Source organism: Panulirus ornatus, chromosome 65, assembly GCF_036320965.1.
Source record: "Panulirus ornatus isolate Po-2019 chromosome 65, ASM3632096v1, whole genome shotgun sequence".
Lineage (NCBI taxonomy): Eukaryota > Metazoa > Arthropoda > Malacostraca > Decapoda > Palinuridae > Panulirus > Panulirus ornatus.
This window is the reverse complement of record NC_092288.1, coordinates 13,210,820-13,235,649: the sequence shown is the minus strand read 5'-3', so window position 1 is coordinate 13,235,649 and position 24,830 is coordinate 13,210,820. Positions and strand designations below refer to the sequence as shown.

The following is a 24,830-nucleotide window of genomic DNA, read 5'->3' as shown; positions in this document are numbered from 1 at the left end:
ATCCTTCACAATTTCAATAGTCATTTTTGTCCCAGGAAGATAAACTAAATATATCAATGAGGAAGTCAGGATGTAGGTTTCCACTTTACTGTAGAAGATAGGTTTAAACTCCCGTAGTGTGTGTGTGTGTGTGTGTCTTTTTGTTGGCTGTGTGGGTTGGCTGGGCCAGGTTGTGTTATCATATAGGATAAATGGTCACAGGATAGTCTGTATAGTGGGTTCTGAGAGGTATTTCTGTGCAGTGCTGGTGAGTAGGACGCGATGATGCCCGGCGAGATCAGTTTATGCAGGTGATGGGTTAGGAGTCTGTCAGGCATAGGTTGAGGATGATGGGAGGGTATAGTTGGTTGACGAGTAGTTCACCTCAGGGATCATGGATGTATTTCGAGTCATGCAGGATGATGAGCATTGTCTCCACATACTAGATAGGTGTTCAGTTGGTTTGTATCTGTATCTGGGTGGCAGTGTAGCAGGAGGTGGTATGTAGGTGTTGTTGTAGTAAGTGCTGTGTAGTGTTGTTTGTTATTGATTGTACAGTGAGTGGCGTGGGTGATGTGGTGAACAAATGTTATGAGTTCTTGTCCTTGTCTGTCTTGTGATCTGTACTGTATGGGGAAGTAGTTTTGCACTCATGTCGCCTCATCTCTTGAACATTTTGTATCTTACTTCTTACATTTTTAAAAGCTCCCTGCATTAACCACGTCTTAATTTATTCTATTCCATTCATCCACCACACTTATGTAACTGAATGAGCAATAGCCTTGAAAAAAGATGGGTTCTTCAGCTGTCAGAAAGCATCTTTGATACAGTAACCCACAGAAGACTGGCAAAAATGAAATAAATGAAAGCCATAAGAGGAAGGCTTTTATTTATTGAAAATTGCCTCAATTGGGAGGAACTTAAAAGATCTTAGCTACCTTTTACAAACAAGGTAAAAGAAATTAGTTGTGTCCTGTAGGGCTTGGTTTTAGGGCCTTTGTTATTCTTAAACTCTGTGTGCCAGCACTCCATTGGTTGTCAGGTTGCACTCTTTGGACCCAGGTAGGTGTCTTTTCTTTCAGCCTTACCCACATGGACTGTGGCATTCTTTCCACAAACATTATCTTGTTACACACATACTTGACAACACAATACACATCACTCTTTCTACATAACTCTAAATTTTCTTGCAGTGAGGGCTATCCACTAGCCTTGCCTTTTAGCAAAATGGTAGGAAAATACAGTATAAACATTAAGTAGTAATAGTAGGTGGGAACATTTGGCAGGAGCTTTAAGTAGAAGTAGTTGGTTGGAACATTAGGGTAGACATATTAGGTAATAGTTGGTAAGAGCATTAGATAGGAGTCTCTAGAAACAGTGCACTAAGAGTTCACCAGTTATGGAGATTCTTGTACTGTGGCCGCCCCCTTGAGGGAGTCTCCTAAGAGAATAGGCATCAGAGATATAGACATATGCAGGTAGAACTCTTTGTATGACCCTATGCTTATAAGTGTGGGAGAAGCTTTAACTTGCATCAACTGTATGACTGATTCATCCCAATATATGCAGTTATATAGGTGGAGCATTTCTTAATGTGGCTGGAATATGGTTTCTAACAAAGAAAAAGTAATGCAGAATCAGTTGAAAGGTACTTGGTTATTGATGTAGTACCCAGTGTATCACCATAGAACCATATCAGAATAGGTATATGCATCACCAGTTTCATCTTAAGACATGATAGAGTCAAATGATGAGACAAACTGAACCAGGAGAGAGGGAACTGACCTAGTGTTTGTTTGCCTTTTGTATTAGTTTGATTCCAGTATTAACAGTGGCATAGATCATAGATAATATAAGTTATTTGCAGAGTAAGAATAAAACAAACAATATCACATACTTGTATAAAGATATACTTTGTACCCCTTAAGCAAGCAGATTCTTTACCTTTAAATGACATAAAAGACACTTCTTGTAAAACAATATAATTTATTGGTGTTTGCATATGAACTACTAAAAAAATATGATTCATCACTGCAGTTCTTTAATAATTCTTTTATACAAATCATACCTCTTGTGACAGCATCCATACAACACTGGGGAAAGCTTTGTGCCTCGTCTCACTTTTGGACAAGATGGGGTGAATTAAAGCTGCAACAGCTCATATTTTTTTCAGGTATTACTATGTACTAAAAACTGTACAGGTACCACAAAACCATATGGCTTCCAAACCATTGCAATTTATCAGATAATATTAGTTAGCTCTTCATTAATTATGCAAAGTTTTTCTTGTCACCCTAGTACTAGATGAACAGCACTGCATCAAGCCAGTCTGCTCAAAAGTGATCAAAATATATTCATCTGGTATAAGCAAGTATATAAGGAAAGTAGGGGGATCCTATGAATATTGAAAGCCTCTTAAAAGACATTTCTAAACCTGACAGGTATGCTGAAGGTAAAATGACGAGTATGGCAATACCAGGTACATGTATCAGTCACATGCCTTCAGCGTAAACTCTGAGTCCATCAGCATTTAAACAGTACAGGTTGGTATACCTTCTGCTACTGGCCATCAGAGTGCACTGGAACTGACTGCATTCCCACATCTTTCACTTTTGCCAAAGATTAAATTGCTTGGTGAAAACTACATAACCAAAGGAATCAAGAATAGTACAGGAATTATGCCTGTGTTCTTGTGTAAAGAAAAAGATTTTAAAAGCATGTACTTGACATTTGTATGGTGAAGGAAATTATTTTTATTCCTGCTGGATAGGATGACCAGAAGTGGAGGGGCTGTCACCCAAAGATTGGCTACTGCAACAAGGAAAATCATTGTGCCACATGCACATTACAAGAATTATGGTGGTTTGGAGACCATTATCAAACTGGATTTACCCTTGCCAAATAATACAGCCTAAAGAATTTTCTGGGCAAGTATCAGAATTGCTGTTTTCGTACTTCATGTTAAACCCCCTGTAAAAAACGGAAATCCTGGCCACTATACAACAAAGTCTTGAAGAACTCCAATTCAAGCTGAATTTCATCTTTTTTTTTGGCAAACAATGATCAAGGTCCACTGTTTTCAATAAGGGACTGTTCAACATAATCCATCAGGGTCTGGAAAAAAGAAAAGACATAAGTAATGGTTACAGTAATCTATTTATATCTGCATTCACTTTTGATAATGATCACACATGAAGATGAATATGTATTTACATTTCCAACATTTTGACTCGAGACTATAGTTTATTCAAAATGAAATTTTACTCTTTCTAATTGTAGTTGCATATATGAGTTCTACTTATTTACACATGGATTTTTGTGTCCAAATATTTGACTGCATCTTACCATACTATCTTATCAAAGTAGGCCATGGTTTACATATGAAAATATAGAACTTTTTACTTTACTATATATATTTTTTTTTTTTCTTTATACTTTGTCGCTGTCTCCCGCGTTTGCGAGGTAGCGCAATATATATATATATATATATATATATATATATTGATATACTTAGTCACTGTCTCCCACGTTAGCGAGGTAGGGCAAGGAAACAGATGAAAGAATGGCCCAAACCCACCCACATACACATGTATATACATAAATGCCCACACATGCACATATACGTACCTATACATTTCAACGTATGCATACATATAAACAGACATATACATATATACACCTGTACACATCCACACTTGCTGCCTTTATCTATAGTGGTGAAGTGAGAAGTTGGAGTGAGTATTTTGAAGGTTTGTTGAATGTGTCTGATGATAGAGTGGTAGATACAGGGTCTTTTGGTCAAGGTGGTGTGCAAAGTGAGGGGGTCAGGGAGAATGGTCTGGTAAACAAAGAAGACGCAGTGAAAGCTTTGCGGAAGATAAAAGCCAGCAAGGCGACGGGTTTGGATGGTATTGCAGTGGAATTTATTAAAAAAAGGGGTGACTTTATTGTTGAATGGTTGGTGAGGATATTCAATGTAAGTATGGTTCATGGTGAAGTGCCTGAGGATTGGCAGAATGCATGCATAGTGCCATTGTACAAAGGCAAAGGGAATAAAGGTGAGTGTTCAAATTACAGAGGTAATGTTTGTTGAGTATTCCTAGGAAATTATATGGGAGGGTATTGATTGAGAGGGTAAAGGCATGTACAGAGCATCAGATTGGGGAAGAGCAGTGTGGTTTCAGAAAAGGCAGAGGGTGTGTGGATCAGGTGTTTGCTTTGAAGAATGTATGTGAGAAATACTTTGAAAAACCAGATGAATTTGTATGTAGAATTTATGGATCTGGAGAAGGCATATGATAAGAGTTGGTAGAGATGCTTTGTGGAAGGTATTAAGCATATATGGCATTGGAGGTAAGTTGCTAGAAGCAATGAAAAGTTTTCATCGAGAATGTAAGGCATGTGTAAGAGTAGGAAGAGAGGAAAGTGATTGGTTCCCAGTGAATGTCTGTTAGCGGCAGGGGTACATGATGTCTCCATGGTTGTTTAATTTGTTTGTGGATGGGGTTGTTAGGGAGGTGAATGCAAGAGTTTTGGAGAGAGGGGCAAGGTATGCAGTCTGTTGTGGATGAGAGGGCTTGGGAAGTGAGTCAGTTGTTGTTCCCTGATGACACTGCGCTGGTGGCTGATTTGGGTGAGAAACTGCAGAAGTTGGTGACTGAGTTTGGTAAAGTGTGTGAAAGATGAAAGCTGAGAGTAAATGTGAATAAAGGACAAGTTAACTGGGAGGCATGTTTGAATGGAGAAAAACTGGAGGTAGTGAAGTGTTTTAGATATCTGGGAGTGGATTTGCCAGTGGATGGAAACATGGAAGCAGAAGTGAGTCACAGGGTGGGGGAGGGGGCAAAATTTCTGGGAGCGTTACAGAATGTGTGGAAGGCAAGAACATTATCTCGGAAAGTAAACATGGGTATGTTTGAAGGAATAGTGGTTCCAACAATGTTATATGATTGCGATGCATGGGCTATAGATATGGTTGTATGGAGGGTGGATGTGTTGGAAATGAGATGTTTGAGGACAATATGTGGTATGAGGTGGTTTGATCAAGTAAGTAATGAAAGGGTGAGAGAGATGTGTGGTAATAAAAAGAGTGTGGTTGATAGAGCAGAAGAGGGTGTATTGAAATGGTTTGGTCACATGGATAGCATAATTGAGTAAAGATTGACAAAGAGGATATATGTGTCAGAGGTGGAGGGAACAAGAAGTGGGAGGCCAAATTGGAGGTGGAAGGATGGAGTGAAAAAGTTTTTGAGCGATCGGGGCCTAAACATACAAGAGGGTGAAAGGCGTGCAAGGAATAGAGTGAATTAGCATGATGTGGTATACTGGGGTCGACATGCTGTCAATGGATTGAACCAGGGTATGTGAAGCGTTTGGGGTAAACCATGGAAAGTTTTGTGGGACCTGGATGTGGAAAGGGAGCTGTGGTTTCGGTGCATTACACATGACAGCTAGAGACTAAGAACGAATGTGGCCTTTGTTTTCTTTTCCTAGTGCTACCTCGCGTGCACGCGGGGGAAGGGGGAAGCCATTTCATGTGTGGCGGGGTGGCGACAGGAATGGATGAAGGCAGCATGTATGAATATGTACATGTGTATGTATGTATATGTATGTATACGTTTAAATGTATAGGTATGTATATGTGCATGTGTGGGCATTTATGTATATACATGTGTATGTGGGTGGGTTGGGCCATTCTTTCGTCTGTTTCCTTGCGCTACCTCGCTGGCACAGGAGACAGCGACAAAGTATAATAAATAAAAATAAATATACATAAATATTTTACCACAATTGCTTACTTAAGTTTTCTTTTCTCAAATTCACAGGAACATCAAGCACTGTATAAAGAGAGATCACGTAAGAGAACGACCATATGCAGTGATATCACACTGTACAAAATACTGTATTCTACTTTTGTAAAGAGGCCTCCTCCCAGGAATGAAGAATAAGTGGATCATAATATGACTAACTGGCTTTGTACATATTTTTATATTAATACCAACCCATCAACCATATCTTGTCCCTGGATTACATATGAAGGTTTTGATGGCAGTGACTGGTCACTGTTAGACCTGCACAATTGTAACCCACTGCAATCAAAGCCTTGGTCATGACTTACCTCTGCTGGTCCTGCATATTTTCCTCTTATCTTGCCCCTTGCTCTCCTTCAGACTAAATCATTCTTTACTGAGGACCACATTTCAATGCTGCCTTAAGTCAAATTATCAAATACTACAGAATTAGTGCATATGTCTGTTAGTGGTGGAAAGCACATATGCAAGCACTTATGATACCTCATGTAAACTTAGGTTTTTGAGCTACAATTTGTGTATGCGTGTTTATGGACTATTCCTCCATATTGAGATTTGTGCATTCACCAGCTTGACTGTATGGTGTCTTGATTCATATTTAGTTTTCATCACTTTTTGCAGAAGTTATAAATATGCATTAACTACTCACATTTCATTGAATTTTTTTGTACTCGTAAAGATTACCAGACTCCACTTGCATGAGGCTACACCTTGCGTGAAAAGTCACCTTTGGTGAGTCGGTATCATCAGAATAAAGTCTCATCACGAACTCACTCCAAATGAGTCTATCATTTCCCTGATATTGTAAATTACAGCCTTAGAGCTACAACAGCCCCTGGAAAGGTGATCCAAGAGTAATTCAAGAAAGTGGTCCTTGGGCAATCATAAATAATTAAAGATAACATTAATACGACTGCTTACTAAAAGATCACAATTTCCTTAAAAAAAAAAAAAAAACTGTAGTTATTTCATTTACCTTTGTACATATTTGCAATTCATGTGGGGGTTACCTGACCACCTGTGGGTTAAGAGTCACTTTGGCAAGGCTACTGACAGCTAGAGTGCAATATCACTGAGAAACTTCTCACTCCAAAGATGTTTAACATTTTCCTGATACTGAAATAGTGCAGCCTTAAAGGTGCATGAATGAGCCACTTCAGAAAAAGGCGGTCCTGGATTATTATAATAATTCACAGGTATATGTTGCTCAGGTGTCACCTTTAAACTAATTTTACTTGAGGGGTTCTTGAAAAACAGTTTGTGTTAACTGCAATGCATCAAAAACAAAATGCCTTAGTTTAGCTATTCTGACAAGTGTTCAAGATCACCTTAGCAATGAAACAGCTGTTCATCTTAGATCTTATCAATTTAGTGACAGTGACTTAAATTATATACTTCAACAACAGAATCCATATGGTGACTGTGATTATGACAAAAAGATTTAAAACAGCAAGACTGGGATTTAGAAAAAAATTTAAACCAGGGAATGATGATATAAGAAAGACATATACTATGAAAAACTCATAAGGAAGGTAAATTAGATGAAACCCTCTTAGAATGTCATGGTCATGTAAGAGTTATGGCAAATAACAGCCTAGCTAATAACTATGACAGTAAAGTTAAAAATAATTAGACTATGAGAGCTAAGAATAAATGTAGAGAAAATTTTCTGGATTACAGGTATTTCATAAAATAATTTTTTCTGTCTCCAAGTGCAATGGGGGCTTTTTGTATAAAATGGATGTGTGAATGGGGATGTTAGTCTTATATGTGTAAAACTGTAAAGATAAGAGGAATTTATAAAAAAAAAAAGCTGAAACTTTCATGTTACCACACAGGACATACACTGAATATGTAAATGAAACAAGAGGCTTTGTAAGAACCTGATTTCCACCCAAATAAATGGGAAAAAAGGCTGAATGAAAAGATTTTGTGATAATAATAATATATATATAATCTTTACCTTTCTTGAGAGAGTGTATATCCTTTGGCATATTTCCACAGCTGCATCTAGTCCCTCACAAAGATTATCTGCTGAGATCTGACCACACTGAACTAAAAGGGCAACTTGCCCATTGGCATAAGAAGGCATCATACCAATAGTTAGTTGACCTCCTTCACTAACTGTGCTGTGAACCTCACTACCCTCATTTTCTTCCTCGTCGTGTGTCGGATCAGCATACAGAATACCATCGTGCCACAACTGAAAAAGTAATCAAGCATACGATATAACCAATTTTAGAGTAAAGTAGAGGGCACATATTGGATCCAAACAAACAAGGATTCCAAAAAATACTTCTAATAGTAGGGCCATATCTACATTACATATTCAGTTCATGTGTATACTCTATGATCTTTGACATCTCTTTTATCTAGTTTATAATCTGCTGGAATTTTACCAAAACTGGAATGCAAAGACATTAGTTTCCATGATATATAATCTTATTTACCAGTGATGCTCCAATTAAAATATCATAGACATCAATATTGGCATGGCAGATGGCTAAACCTGCAGCAGTGATGCATGCAGCAAGCAGCCCTCCATCATCCTCAATGACAGTGACATACACATCGATCTGGGACTTTGGGAATTTGTCCTGTGGAAAAGAATGAGGAGACAATTAACAAAATAGGTTTCTCACAGCAACTTGAGGATCCTGATCTAATTAAAAACTACAGGTATTAATCCCACAATGACTAGAATATAACACTCATTCACATTCAGCTTGTTAAATGCAATGTTAGATATTTGATGACTAAATATCTAATTTAATTCCTAAAGTACCGACTAGTATTTTCAGAAGAATTCTTGGGAGGTGTTTAATCACAAGAAAGATGCATATCAATAGCTAAGACTTTGTTACCCAATGAACACAAGGATGTATTTTTATGCAATAAAAACTACAAATACCGTACTCTCTTAAGTTAGCTGAGACGGCACAGGCAGCTGAGGCCCTAATCAAGGCCATCCCTATAACACTACCCTGCCCCAGAGGAAACAGCATCGCTACCCCCCCTGCTTCAGTGAGGTAGCACCAGGAAAACAGACAAAAAAGGCCACAATCGTTCACACAGTCTCTGGCTGTCATATGTAATGCACCGAAACCACAGCTCCCTATCCACATCCAGGTCCCACAGACCTTTCCATGGTTTACCCCAGACATTTTGCATGCCCTGGTTCAGTCCACTGACAGTACATCAAGCCCGGTATACTACATCGTTCCAATTAACTATATTCCTTGCAAGCCTCTCACCCTCCTGTTGTTCAGGTCCCGATCACTCCATCCTTCCATCTCCAATTTGGTATCCCACTTCTCCTTGTTCCCTCCAACTCTGACACATATATCCTCTTCGTCAATCTTTCCTCACTCATTCTCTCCACATGTCCACACCATTTCAACACACCCTTTCCTGTTGTCACAACCACACTCTTATTTCCACACATCTCTCTTACCCTTTCATCACTTACTCGACCAAACCACCTCACACCACTTACTGTACTCAAACATTTCATTTCCAATACACCCACCCTCCTCAATACAACCCTATCTATAGCCCATACCTTGCAACCATACAGTATTGTTGGAACTACTATTCCTCCAAACATACCCATTTTGCTCTCCAAGATAATGTTCTCTCCTTCCACAGATTATTCATCACTCCCGAAACCCTTGCCCCCTCCCCCACCCTGTGGCTCACTTCCACTTTCATGATTCCATTCAATGCAAAGTCCACTCCAAGGTACCTAAAACACCTCACTGCCTTAGAACATACAAACCTCCAACAGCCAAGCTCAAACCCGGGATCCCTGCATGGCAGGCAGGAGTGCTTCCGCCTGCCACGTAGGGGTCCCGGGAGATGGCGATCAGGTATAAGAAATACAAACATGAAATACAGACATGATCAACTAAAAGTCAGGTGATGAAGACAAAGACAGTTCTGTAACAAATAGTTATACTACTAAAATAAGTATTTCTACACTAATTCCCACCCAGAACATAATAAGCACTCCAAAAAATTTTATGGCATGTCTTGAGTAAATGAGTAGCAGAAACTCTGCTTATAAGTTGCTGAAATCCTTACCAAATTTTTCATTTAGGAAATATAATCATGGATATATGCACAACCTTTACAGTAAAAAAATTGCCAAGGCACTGTTGTGCAAAAAGCAATGAAACAGAATGTAAAATCTTTTTTTTCAAGTCTCTAGTGATAATCTTAATTTCTTGAATGTGTTTTTCTCCTGGTACAGTAGCTGAAGAGTCAGAACATATGATTGATGTTATTTTTTCCCTGCAATACAAAGTAACCTTTCTATCTTTCTACAATTACATTATTCTATTCATCATTAAGAGAAGGGGCAATTCCAAAGATGAGAAAAAGAGCAAATGTTCCTATATTTAAAAAAAGGTGATCAAGAAACTGCACTGAACTACAGACCAGTCTCACTAACAAGTGTGGTTTCCAAAACATTGGAAATGATTATCAGAAAGCAAAACACGGGGAGATAATGCTTAACCAATCTAGGCTTCCCTAATATATCAATGAGAGGGATGGGTGGACTGATAATCTTGCACTGTTAGAAAGCCTTTGACAATGGTCCTCATCAGATGTTGATAAAAAAAAAAATCAATCTACAGGCAGGAATAATGGGGTGGGGTGGGCTCCTTCAACGGATGGAAGATTACCTGATTGGAAGGGAGTAAAGAACACAGGTAAGAGATGTAACCTTAATGTGGGCTGTGTGCTCTGTTTTGGGTGGATTTTTAAAGTCTTTTTCTTGCCCAAATCTGGTACCAGTTAATAAGCAAAAGGAATTTAATTTCTTTGCTGCTACTGTGTTGCTGTTTGGGTGTGTGGAATGAATGTCAAGTGTGTCCTACGTGATGCCCATACCAGCTGGTATACTTTTGAGTGGGAGCAATTGGCAATGCAAGCTGATGAGAGGCTGCTAGTTGGACACATGGCAGTCTTGGATAAAAGATGATTTCTGGAAATATGCAGAAATTCTGCTCTGGGTTTGCCAATTTTTCAAAGGTGAATTGTTGTATGTTTGTTGCTGCTTCTGTGGTTTCAGGATGCTGTAATATGACTGTAAGGTTATATACAGGTGAAAGGCCCTTCATGTTGTAGGCTGCAGGAAGTAAAGGGAAGTCATATAAGAAGATATATGCGGTGGCCATGATTAGGGCATTCAGTTGCCCATGCCATCTTGGCTACTATGAAAGAGAAGTCTAATCCATCCTCAGCTACTGACATCCACATTACAGTTCACCTGATTCCACTTTCAGACTACTGGCTCCGTAGCTAGTTCTGCACATCAGGTACTCACACCAAAAACCGTATTGGATTAAGATATGCAGTCCCATAATTAATGCTAAAACTCTCCTGACTTAACAATATCAAAGCTGTAGATAAAGTATTAACTGCAACCAAATAATTCCTGATTTAACTGTGACAGTCATCTTACTTTGATGGTCACATTACTGCTTGTTTTGCATGAGTCTGCACTTCTTGAAATGCCTTATATTAAGGTTGTTCCTTGTTACACGTCAAACAATCTAGTCATTTCAAGTTGTGGGAACTGAATGTTTGTACTGTAGTAAGTATGCCCATTATAAAAGCCACAATACAACAAAAAGCAATTATCCTTCAACTTTCAACATCAAAGAACCTAATGAGTGGTATCATTAAGGCTTCACTCACAAGAATAATCACAGTTTCCAAAGCATCCTTCAGCTGTCTGCTCATCTCTCTTTGCTGTTTGTCAGGCTGTGGTGATCGTCGCACAGGGCAGGAAAATGGAGCCATCTTAACTTCACATACAACCTGTGGGTAAAAATACCAATCAAAACTTTTGTAAGCAAATACAGTTGTATATTCCAGACATAGGTGTACATGCAAATGGGAAAATGAGCCAACTTAACCTCACAAAATTATTTCAATTCCAGGATCCCTTCAATGGGGTTCTTGCAGCTTCGAGGCAGTATAAAAATCAGTAGCAAACAAAGGATAGACTCTTTCCAAGTGAAAAGTTCCTCAATGAGACTGTACTCCTTTTTGTCTGCTGATGAAGATAAAACCTCACCAAAGTTGACTTTTCACTTGCAGTGTAAAAGTAGTTGAAGTACAGTAACACCACCCTCAGTATTTCTTTAAGCAAAGAGTAAATGTTGAACAAAAGTATACGCTCAAACAGGATAAAAATGCCATTTTAACCCTACACAAAAACTGGCATTGTAAGAATATTTGGTATCTAAAACTTATGTGAAAAAATAACTAGGGGATATGAAGCAGCTTCCATGGGAAACCACAGAAAGGACTGCAAGGCCTAGTTAAGGATAGGGTGGCTGTGGTTTTTAGAGCATTAAACATGACAGAGAATGATGTGAGTAAATGAGGCCTTTTCTTCATCTGTCCCAGGAACTAATCTGGAAAACAACAAACAAGAATGAAAGAAAGAAAAAACAAAGGAAGATTCTTATGTAATATTACAGTGAATCAAGAGGTTGATTTTACTGCTACTGTGATGAGATCTTTATAAAACACATACATATGGAAATGCTTAGAAAACACAACACACACATTAAAAACAGGTGACAAATTATGTTACAAAGAGATGAAGTAAATCCAAGGACCTATAGCTAAACACCTGTAAATACCTGCCCCTCTCTCTTTACATTCCCTGTTATTCTTGTAAGACAGGAAATGTAAGTTTCATAATATATTTCATGTCACAAGTTAATAAATTGATGCATATTCCTCTACCCATGTTCAACATCCAATATCATGCCTAATATCAGTACATGAAAATGTACCCAAGTGCATTTTAATAAAAGAGGTATTGGGAGCATTCACTGTAAAAGTCTTCAAGTAATTTTATTCATTTGTGATTAGTCTCCATTTCGACATAAAAGGGACTATAAGTGTACAAGTCAAGATTAACTCTATCTATCTATATCTCTGATGCCTGTTCCTTCCAGGAACTCCATCAAGGAGGCAGCTACAGCAAAAGGGCTGCCACTCATCCCCTGTCCATACATGCCTCTCTCATATATGTATCATGTGTCTATTGGCACTGGTTCCCTTCCCATTATCATAATGTACAGTAATATGTCTTCATGTTTTGTTTTTTGTTTTTTGAGGGAGGGAAGGAGAAACTGCCTGACACAAGGGACATTATCCTATAGTTGCACTACAGACCATGATAAAAGAGAAATCTCAGGTACACCCACCCCTTGCTTTTTGAAGGGGTTATGTTCTGCAAAAACCTCACACAAAGAGGAATCACATAAAGCTAACCAGTAGGCTTTCAGGTAAAAAATGGGAAGTTTCAGCACACTCTCTACTGCAAACACTTGCAGATGAGTGAATTTTGCCTACATACAAAAACGAACTGGTTCCTCACAAAATACCATAATTGCATACAGTGACCCCACATAAAGCAAGGGATGGGTTTATATTCTATCCTTCTGATGACCATGACCGTGAGAGATTATGGTAGGTCAGATTTATTCTCTTTCAACATATACTCTCACATATCCTAAATATTTAAATCCAGACTGACTTTCAGCTAACTGGCTGATAATATTACCAGTACTACCCATCTGGGTATTGGGAGAGTTAGCATTGGCAGCTCAGTGAACTGGCACTTCAGGGTTGTAAAGTTACACTCCTATGACCTGGATAGCTACCTTTACTTTCTACCCCACCTACAATCAGACTGTTGGTGTTCTGTCCACATACATACAATCTCTCCTTGTCACAAATGACACTTGACACCACTTAATGCACACAACTCATTCTTTGGAACTCTAGATTTTCCTGCGATGAGCACTTTAGCATTAGCCCAGAGCATTAGGTAGTAGCAGTAGGTTGTAACATTAGGCAGGAATATTAGATAGACACAGTAGGTAGTAGTAGTTGGTAGGAACATTAGACAGGAGACTGAAAACACTGTGCTACAGTTGCCCTCTGCCCCTGGTCTGTTAAGGGAGAGGCACTAAAGGCAAAGTAGCAGTACTGGAATTCAACAGCTATGAAGACTCTTTTGATGTGGCCACCTCCTTCAGGAAGTTTCCAGAGGGAATGGGCATCAGAAACATAGACAGACTGATAGCTAGACTAAGCGATATGTCTTTGAGACTGTATATTAATAGAGACTGTTTATTAATTTCTTTGCTTCCTAAGCTCCCAGATTATCATTTCTCATTCATTTCAAGAACTGACTTCCTAAATATTTATGGTTACTGGCAATTCAGTTTGATATTTAACCCATGATTAAGTTTTCAACTTCTGTCATATAAGTGAAATTATTCTAGCTACATACCTATTTCGCTACAGTAAGAGCCCATGATGATCCACAAGGGATTGTTCTTTTGACACTCAATTTTGTAACTAATCCATGAAAAATTTACCACAGGAAGAGTCTCACACCATCTAAAATCCCAACCAAATGCAAGTGACATGTCTTCCAAGAACACCTGTGCTGACTTGATACATGATTTAATTGACCTAATAATTACAAAAATCTTAATTTTCAGACTGCACTTCATGAGGGCCAGTATATTCAGCTTCCAGTAAATATTCTTTAGCAACTTGTATTTGAAATGCTGAGAATAACCCCAATATCATGGAGCATTTCCTCCTCTGAGGGAGAGAAATATTCTTGTCATTATCTCCTAGTGGGAACCCCAGGTATTTGTGGTTTGTTTGTTTGTTTTTTTTATTTTTGGAGCACATGCTACACAAAACAAGAATCAAAAGAGATCATAAATGTTTGAGTCAAAGGAAACCCAACCTGACATGACATCTTGAAGTCAGAACCTCTCTGTACATCCATAGGTCCATATACGCCACAACAAACTTTGGTGTTCCCAACTTCTAGATAAGATGATCCTTTTGCTTGACTTATCACTCCCAGACTCATAACTGAAAATCAATTAGTCAATTACTAATATGTCAGTACAAAGTGATTAAAAAAATGGTAGATATAAAGGAAAGCCTACAAATTAAGAAAAAAGTTACAGATTTAGGATTTTGTGAATAAATAAAATTTGTCCTATTTTTTCATACTTGCTCCATTATGTGATGTGGTGCAATTTATTTGAGTGTCATCACACAAGAAATGCTTGTATAAAATGAGTAAATTCAATAATCCTTATAAACACTTTCAAAGCACATCATACAAATTACATCTAAACAATCTTACTTCTTTTAGCAACTTTAGAGTCAAAAATGTTGTCTCCAAGATGTACACACTCACAGAGTTTTCGAGGATCAACGGCTGTGCGACCATCTCTTCGCATACGATCCTCTCCCAGAAAAGACTTCCTCTCATATTTTTGCAACAAGGAATATGGCAAACTCTTATCCGGTCCTGGGATGCGACGTGAGTCACGAGTTCCCATTTTGTCATGCAGTTCTCTAAAAATTTACATAAATTAGTATCATTTTACACAATAAAAACAATAGCATTTCTGGTGTAAAGTCCTGAGAAAAAGCCAAAACAAAGTTTGAGGAAGCTAGAGTAATTGAAGAAAGCTTCATGATAAAGAAATTAAATACTTAAGTGGCTTTGACAACGAGAATAATCAAATGAACGATTCTGAGTAAGATAACTCATTTAAGTGCATTAAACAAAGAGAAGATCCAGTGAAAGATGAAGTGAATTTACAGAAAAAAAAAAATATGATGAAAAGGCAGAGGAAAATAAATGAAAAGGCATAATTCTCTGATGAAGGAAATGGGAAAATAAACAGTTACAATGTGAGGAGAGAATTCATCATGGGTAAGCCATACATAAGGTAAGTTTGAATGGAGAAAAACTGGAGGAAGTAAAGTGTTTTAGATATCTGGAAGTGGATCTGGCAGTGGATGGAACCATGGAAGCGGAAGTGAATCATAGGGTGGGGGAGGGGGCAAAAACCCTGGGAGCCTTGAAGAATGTGTGGAAGTCGAGAACATTATCTCGGAAAGCAAAAATGGGTATGTTTGAAGTAATAGTGGTTCCAACAATGTTGTATGGTTGCGAGGCATGGGCTATGGATAGAGTTGTGCGCAGGAGGGTGGATGTGCTGGAAATGAGATGTTTGAAGACAATATGTGGTGTGAGGTGGTTTGATCGAGTTAGTAATGTAAGGGTAAGAGAGATGTGTGGAAATAAAAAGAGCGTGGTTGAGAGAGCAGAAGAGGGTCTTTTGAAATGGTTTGGGCACATGGAGAGAATGAGTGAGGAAAGATTGACCAAGAGGATATATGTGTCGGAGGTGGAGGGAACGAGGAGAAGTGGGAGACCAAATTGGAGGTGGAAAGATGGAGTGAAAAAGATTTTGAGTGATCGGGGCCTGAACATGCAGGAGGGTGAAAGGCGGGCAAGGAATAGAGTGAATTGGATCGATGTGGTATACCGGGGTCGCGTCCTGTCAATGGATTGAATCTGGGCATGTGAAGAGTCTGGGGTAAACCATGGAGAGTTCTGTGGGGCCCGGATGAGGAAAGGGAGCTGTGGTTTTGGGCATTATTGCATGACAGCTAGAGACTGAGTGTGAACGAATGGGGCCTTTGTTGTCTTTTCCTAGCACTACCTCGCACACATGAGGGGGGAGGGGGTTGTTATTCCATGTGTGGCGAGGTGGTGATGGGAATGAATAAAAGCAGACAGTGTGAATTGCGTGCATGTGTATATATGTATGTGTCTACGTGTGTATATATATGTGTACAGTGAGATGTATGGGTATGTATATTTGCGTGTGTGGACGTGTATGCATATACATGTGTATGGGGGTGGGTTGGGCCATTTCTTTCGTCTGTTTCCTTGCGCTACCTCGCAAACGCGGGAGACAGCGACAAAGCAAAATAAATAAATAAATAATATATATATATATATATATATATATATATATATATATATATACATATATATATTTATTTATTTATTTATTATACTTTGTCGCTGTCTCCCGCGTTTGCGAGGTAGCGCAAGGAAACAGACGAAAGAAATGGCCCAACCCCCCCCCATACACATGTATATACATACGTCCACACACGCAAATATACATACCTACACAGCTTTCCATGGTTTACCCCAGACGCTTCACATGCCCCGATTCAATCCACTGACAGCACGTCAACCCCGGTATACCACACCGCTCCAATTCACTCTATTCCTTGCCCTCCTTTCACCCTCCTGCATGTTCAGGCCCCGATCACACAAAATCCTTTTCACTCCATCCTTCCACCTCCAATTTGGTCTCCCTCTTCTCCTTGTTCCCTCCACCTCCGACACATATATCTTCTTGGTCAATCTCTCCTCACTCATCCTCTCCATGTGCCCAAACCACTTCAAAACACCCTCTTCTGCTCTCTCAACCACGCTCTTTTTATTACCACACATCTCTCTTACCCTTACGTTACTCACTCGATCAAACCACCTCACACCACACATTGTCCTCAAACATCTCATTTCCAGCACATCCATCCTCCTGCGCACAACTCTATCCATAGCCCACGCCTCGCAACCATACAACATTGTTGGAACCACTATTCCTTCAAACATACCCATTTTTGCTTTCCGAGATAATGTTCTCGACTTCCACACATTCTTCAAGGCCCCCAGGATTTTCACCCCCTCCCCCACCCTATGATCCACTTCCGCTTCCATGGTTCCATCCGCTGCCAGATCCACTCCCAGATATCTAAAACACTTCACTTCCTCCAGTTTTTCTCCATTCAAACTCACCTCCCAATTGACTTGACCCTCAACCCTACTGTACCTAATAACCTTGCTCTTATTCACATTTACTCTTAACTTTCTTCTTCCACACACTTTTCCAAACTCAGTCACCAGCTTCTGCAGTTTCTCACATGAATCAGCCACCAGCGCTGTATCATCAGCGAACAACAACTGACTCACTTCCCAAGCTCTCTCATCCCCAACAGACTTCATACTTGCCCCTCTTTCCAAAAGAGAGAGAGAGAGAGAGAGAGAGAGAGAGAGAGAGAGAGAGAGAGAGAGAGAGAGAGAGAGAGAGAGAGAGAGAGAGAGAGAGAGGGCCTATACAACATCAACTCAATGATTACAACAAAAACATGTACATCACTTTTTTTTTTTTTTTTTTTTTTTTTTTTTTTTTTTTTTATACTTTGTCGCTGTCTCCCGCGTTTGCGAGGTAGCGCAAGGAAACAGACGAAAGAAATGGCCCAACCCCCCCCCCATACACATGTACATACACACGTCCACACACGCAAATATACATACCTACACAGCTTTCCATGTTTACCCCGGACGCTTCACATGCCTTGATTCAATCCACTGACAGCACGTCAACCCCTGTATACCACATCGCTCCAATTCACTCTATTTCTTGCCCTCCTTTCACCCTCCTGCATGTTCAGGCCCCGATCACACAAAATCCTTTTCACTCCATCTTTCCACCTCCAATTTGGTCTCCCTCTTCTCCTCGTTCCCTCCACCTCCGACACATATATCCTCTTGGTCAATCTTTCCTCACTCATTCTCTCCATGTGCCCAAACCACTTCAAAACACCCTCTTCTGCTCTCTCAACCATGCTCTTTTTATTTCCACACATCTCTCTTACCCTTACGTTACTTACTCGATCAAACCACCTCACACCACACATTGTCCTCAAACATCTCATTTCCAGCACATCCATCCTCCTGCGCACAACTCTATCCATAGCCCACGCCTCGCAACCATACAACATTGTTGGAACCACTATTCCTTCAAACATACCCATTTTTGCTTTCCGGGATAATGTTCTCGACTTCCACACATTTTTCAAGGCTCCCAAAATTTTCGCCCCCTCCCCCACCCTATGATCCACTTCCGCTTCCATGGTTCCATCCGCTGACAGATCCACTCCCAGATATCTAAAACACTTCACTTCCTCCAGTTTTTCTCCATTCAAACTCACCTCCCAATTGACTTGACCCTCAACCCTACTGTACCTAATAACCTTGCTCTTATTCACATTTACTCTTAACTTTCTTCTTCCACACACTTTACCAAACTCCATCACCAGCTTCTGCAGTTTCTCACATGAATCAGCCACCAGCGCTGTATCATCAGCGAACAACAACTGACTCACTTCCCAAGCTCTCTCATCCCCAACAGACTTCATACTTGCCCCTCTTTCCAAAACTCTTGCATTTACCTCCCTAACAACCCCATCCATAAACAAATTAAACAACCATGGAGACATCACACACCCCTGCCGCAAACCTACATTCACTGAGAACCAATCACTTTCCTCTCTTCCTACACGTACACATGCCTTACATCCTTGACATCAGCAAATATTACTATCAATTCTCAGTTCACTACATAAAACAGAGAAGTATGAAAAATTTATGAAGAGAAAGAATCAGTAGTACAATCATCTTTATGTAGTTAACAAACAATACACAATCACTTTGATGAGATTCATATCTAACCTGACTTCCATTTCTGAACCAACTGTGCCACGAGCGTCAGGGAGTTATTAATCAACTGGAGTTTTGGACAGAGTCTCGTTCTTGGCAAAATATAATCCTGCAGTCATGTGTTAGGTGTAATAAACCAATTCACCATCCATGTCACAATGATTCCAGTATAGCTCTCTTAGCAATATTGTATTGATCCCAGTTGGCATCAAAACCATTTAAAACCCACAGTGGTGTGAGTGTAAAATCTTATTAACATATTGGTTTGTATACCCCATCAAATTCAAGCATATTAATATGACTTTCATAACCACAGTATCATGGGTCCAATAAAGGTTAAGATTTGGGTTACTGGGTGACCACAGTAGATGAGAAATATAATTTTTGTGGCTTGTTACTGCTAGACAGAAAACAGGTTACTGACTGCGTAATTGTTATATAGTATTTTGATACTTAACATTGACAAAGGATAGCAAAGCTTCCAAATTTCGGAAAGCAGGGATATAACCATACTGAAACATAAACAACCAAGTGTAGGTTCATAAAATATATCTAGAGTCTGAGACTGAATCATATGCATGTTTGAAAGACAGGGTATAATGTAAACATTTTTGAAAGCATGCAGGCTTGCAATTGCTTTCAAAAATGAGTAAAGTATGAGAGAGAGGTGACTCATTCTTGGAAGTAATACTGTTTGTATATGAGTGAGCAACAATTACCTAAACCTTGTTAGTTAGAAGTTTAGCTTAGGATGATGTGTGTGAGCAAACAACAACCTAAAACTAGTCAGTTAGATGTTTAGCTCAGGATAACAAAATCATATTTACTTAATCTATTTCAAGACTGAGTTACACTGCTCTAGCTCCCAAACAATTTAGGTTAAAAACACAATGGCCTATGTTAGAGTAGAATGATAATTTTCATTTCTTTAATCCTACACTTTCCTACATTACCCCAATCCTGCACTCCTTACCGAGTTTAATTTCTACAAAAGAGCTATCAATTATATCAATCATTACAAGAAATTATTTCCATCATATCAAGAGCTTTAATACCCACAGACAATATAGTACAGAAAGTATTTAACCAAACCATTTATTAAGTGCTGTAATCTAAAAAGATTAAAAGTTAAATAAGAGCAAATTTGGAATTTAATCCTACCACCTTCTTAAGTGCAGAGTTCATTGGCATATTTATGTAACGGTAACATTCATGGTGGAGCATAAATCAAGCGCAATTGGGATTCTTATCTTAATCCTACAATAAATGTCAATAGTAGGAAGGGCTACGAATATCAGGGAAAATGTGGGGTTAAGTAAAGTGAAATTGAAAACACTTCTAGAAACCACAGCTACAATATCTCGCCTAACTTCCCCTGAGAGCCAAGATTTACCAAATTTTTCAGTACAAAATAAAAATAAATAAAACTGTTGTCTGCTGCATCCCATTAAAAGAACTAAGTATTGGAAGTAATTCATGCAATGATGAAGTCTGTGTGCAAATAAACACATACATTGCCCAAAAACTAAACACAAAACCATAGAAATCATATATCAAATTCATAACACAGAAAATATATCTCTTGGCTTTTAGGGTAAGTTGGTTAAAGGCATTCTTATGGTCTGTTGGTTCATGCATGTCTACATTACTCTACCCCACATCCCCCCTCTCTTCATCAAGACATGACAACATAAGCAATCATGTTCCGAAGGTCTTGTTTTACTTTCCATAATAAATCCTCCCATTCCATAGTAGTTTTTAATAGGTTCCACTGTTAAAAGGCGATAGCATTAAACTATAATCTTAACCAGACAAGACTCATGACTCATTAGATAAGGTTAAACTATTCCATGAATATATCTAACCCAATGTAACGTATTCGTTACACTGAGGTGTCACTATCCTTACCCTAAATAGTGATAACAATCATGGAAAATCTCGAAGTAAACACTTGCCCCCAATGGCAACAACAAATTACCTCATGTCCAAATAAAAAAATATCCTCCTCCTTTGAGGTATACATGACATGAGCAGTTGTATATGAATACAACTTTTCCATATAAGACAACTCATGATATACTAGTGTGTGTTGGAAACAGGTTGTGCCAATATCTTGAAGCATTCATTTCTCTCTTGCAACATATGTTTCCTTCATCTTCCAACTCTTGCCTTACTCTATCGAGAACTTAACTATGATATGCTAAGAATGAGAGAAAAATAAACCTGTCATTTCTACATAGAGAAACATGCCACAAAAATTTCCGTTCATTTCAGCATGACAACACCCAAACCTTTTACCAGTTCTTTCACAATATTGACATCAGCTGGGAGGACAAAATCTTTAGGAAAGCGGTCAAAGGTGTTTATGGAAAGAGGTCTAAAGTGACAGTGTCAAATGGCCCTAAATATGAAGTATGTAGACGTGGACGACTAAGAGATGCCTCTGGTCCTCCGGCACCCCAGGTCTCCACAACACACACCCACACCCTCGCCTCCAATCCTCCCCCAGAACCACAGATTCCTCCCAACCATATGCAGTAAATAAATAACTAACTTCTAACTCCCATGGGTTTAAAATTTCCCCAATTTCTCAACAGAATAATAGCCATGAACACCACAAACAGCATTTGCATGAATGATTGATTTTTCCAACCAATCGCTAATGTCGCCGACAAGTTCCAATACCATTAGCCACATCTTTTACATTACCCTCGCTTAGTATGAGGCTAAGAAATACAAGTTTGTATCACGATTATACCAAGTTGATAAGAGTTAGACAATAATCGGAAAAAAATAAAGAGGAAAGTAGGCATATAAAGTGTAAATTAGTGATCCCACTCATCTTACCGCGTGGGTTTGTTTATGTCCCTCCAGCCTGGTTCTTCACGTGGTCCCAAATTCAAATCTTCTCGTAAATGATCATTACCCCCAACATATTTTCTTCATAAATTTCACGGTAAATTAGGGTAAATTATAGTTCATGGCATTGTTGACGAGACAAACATTCTATTGCTATCGGGAATTCGGATTGTACAACTCTGGCGAGGAAGTTTCTCTTCCATGGCATAGGAAATTATCAGTGAATAAAACTAATTGAGAGTGAAATTATCATTAAATAAAACTAATTAAGAGTTTTGTTGAGACGTCATGAGGATTCTTAATGGACAACTCAAATCAGGGCATTCGCTCAAAAAGAATTCCAATTGACCTCATGTAAAGAAGATCCTGTAGTTATAAATTTTCGTATTGAATAGTACTGGGTCGAAATAATAAAGTAGCTTTGATGTTTTTTTTAATGGAGATACTAAAAGAATTTTGGGATGCATGTACCCCACCGATAATACAGAGCGATACAACAATACACAAAATCATCAGAATGATTTTTGACCTCATACGAAACTCTTAACTAATTTCAGAAAGTAAAAGTTAGTCGATAATTGTCCTCCAAATAGCTTTAGCACAGAAGACCTAACTTTTCCTGTAACGTAACATGTTACAATGTAACAACTCGACACCACAACCCCATCGGATCCTTGTAATGTAATAAATACTTGTAATTACCTACTTAAATGGTGTGGGGAGTCATACACTTGCTGAGTCTCATTTTTCAAACTTCCTTTACGTCTGACAGAATATTGCCATGAAACAACGACCTACGCGTAGCATACAAAGAATTCAATTTAGAAAGTACAGTAGTTGAGTTACACATTATTTTATGCACGTTGGAGAGTGTGTTTGCCGTCTGAATGCTACCAATCAATATGAGGAAGAAAAAGACAGTAACCTGGGCCAGGGAAGGTAACTTGACAGCCACTGTTGTGGTGGCTTGTTGTGCCGCCATGAGTAACCTTTCCAACGAGGACTGGGTTTTAATACCTCCCTGGTCGATGTTTGCCTTAAACTTTCTACATACCTGTGCAAAAGGGGGGAACTCGACAGCCAATGTAGTACTGACTCGGTCGCTGCCACTTAACTCACCCGATGCTCAGGCAGTAGTTCCTCCCTGGTCCGTGGTTGCTTGCCACAAATTACCTACTGCAGTAAAGTAGAACTTGACAGCTACTGGGGTGCTGATTCATTACAAAGCCGTCACTAACCCTATCGATACCCTAAGATAGTTAGCTCACTGATTAGTGGTTACCTGCCACCTACAACCTACCTGGGGAGGAACTAGACAGCCACCGTAGTAATGGCTCATTTTCCTGTCTTCAGTCTTCACTAATACAAGTACCTCCTTGGGGTGGTTGCCTGCCGTCTAGTGGCTGTTAACATGTTTTAACGGTATATGTTTTACTTTTTTATTTACTTTTGTTAATAATATATAATAGGGTAATGTTGTTTTGATGTAATATTAAAAAAAAAAGGTAAAAGTCAAAAATTCTTTTACAGTAATAAAGGATAAATTAGGCATTTAAAAAGATGGCAAAATATCCCCTACCTTTCATTTCATTCGGATGAAGGTGTATCCATAACCACTTATAGCTTTACTAACCAACATCAGGGCATTATATTTTGTTGAATGTGGGGATAAAATTGTCCCCTTCCTTCCAGTGCACCTGTTTTTCAGTTATGCCATTTTGCAAGCCAAATGAGGATAAAGGGGTATCCAGTGCCCTTACACCTGGGAAAGCTTTTATTAACCTACTTACTTTCACAATTATGCAGGCTACAGTACTACATACAGCAACGGATGCCAATCTACATCATCCAGACAATATTATGTCTCACATACACCATCTTTTCTTTCCATTTTATTCATGTTTTCCCATATGGTACTTTGAGATGCTAGTCTTGGGCATATATATATGATTCATCTTCAATGGTTTCCATCCTTGGTCTTCCAAAAGTGCCATTTTTGAAACAAGAGAAATACCCCCGGGAAGATGTGGGGAAAGATTCCCAGACAACTCTTCACATCTTTCTTACGAATTAAATCACAAGTCTAGCCTACAAACACTGTTACAGCTTCAAGGTCAGAAGAGAGATGTGTGGTAATGAAAAGTGTGGTTGAGAGAGCAGAAGAGGGTGTTGAAATGTTATGGACATGAAGGGAAAGAGTGAAGGAAGGTTGACAAAGAGGACATATGTGTCAGAAGAGGAGGGAACAAGGAGAGCAGACCACATTGGAGGTGGAAGAATGTAGTGAACAAGATTTTGAGTGATCAGAGCCTGAACAAGCAGGAAAGTGAAGGGCAACCATAGAACAGAGTCAATTGGAATGATGTGGTATACTGGGGTCAACGTGCCATCAATGGACTGAACCACACAGGGTATGTGAATGTAAACCATGGAAAGGTATGTGGGGCCTGGATGGGGACAGGGAGCTGTGGTTTCAAAAAGCTGGAAAGGCGTATAACTACCACTCTTCTTGTAAGCAGCTGTTTCATATCTACATCCATATCCATGTATTAAGGTGGTTCTTCATTTACCTCTCTTATTATTATCAGTGGACCCAAAAGCCCTGTTTCAAAATTTTCCCCATCATCTTCCTCCAACCATTCCTTTATATACACTGCAATGTTGCTGCCTTCTCTGTTTTAGTTATTTTTTCCAGCACTGCACTCATGAGCTGTCTGAACATGCCCCTGCCAACAAGA

General features: G+C 39.1%; 1 protein-coding gene and 1 long non-coding RNA gene across 4 annotated transcripts in view; one reads left to right on the top strand and one right to left on the bottom strand.

The window, feature by feature from the left end:
- Nucleotides 1–7,725, top strand: part of LOC139746624 (uncharacterized) — a 31,791-nt gene extending 24,066 nt beyond the window's left edge. The window contains exon 4 of the long non-coding RNA XR_011712184.1: nucleotides 5,805–7,725. This is a non-coding gene — a long non-coding RNA (uncharacterized lncRNA). The remainder of the gene's footprint in view (nucleotides 1–5,804) is intronic.
- Nucleotides 1,946–23,204, bottom strand: LOC139746623 (exosome complex component RRP41-like). Of its 3 annotated transcripts, none has more exons than XM_071658040.1 (7): nucleotides 23,147–23,204; nucleotides 15,055–15,215; nucleotides 14,590–14,720; nucleotides 11,496–11,618; nucleotides 8,240–8,386; nucleotides 7,753–7,992; nucleotides 1,946–3,093 (listed from the first exon to the last, which is right to left on the bottom strand). In XM_071658040.1, exons 2-7 carry the CDS (start codon nucleotides 15,197–15,199, stop codon nucleotides 3,043–3,045), a joined length of 837 nt encoding a protein of 278 aa, XP_071514141.1. In that variant the 5' UTR covers nucleotides 15,200–15,215; nucleotides 23,147–23,204; the 3' UTR covers nucleotides 1,946–3,042. The 3 variants fall into 3 exon arrangements, with proteins under 3 accessions (XP_071514141.1, XP_071514140.1, XP_071514139.1); XM_071658039.1 differs by lacking the exon at nucleotides 23,147–23,204 and adding an exon at nucleotides 22,081–22,317; XM_071658038.1 differs by lacking the exon at nucleotides 23,147–23,204 and adding an exon at nucleotides 19,246–21,154.
- Between the last annotated feature and the right edge of the window lie 1,626 nt (nucleotides 23,205–24,830).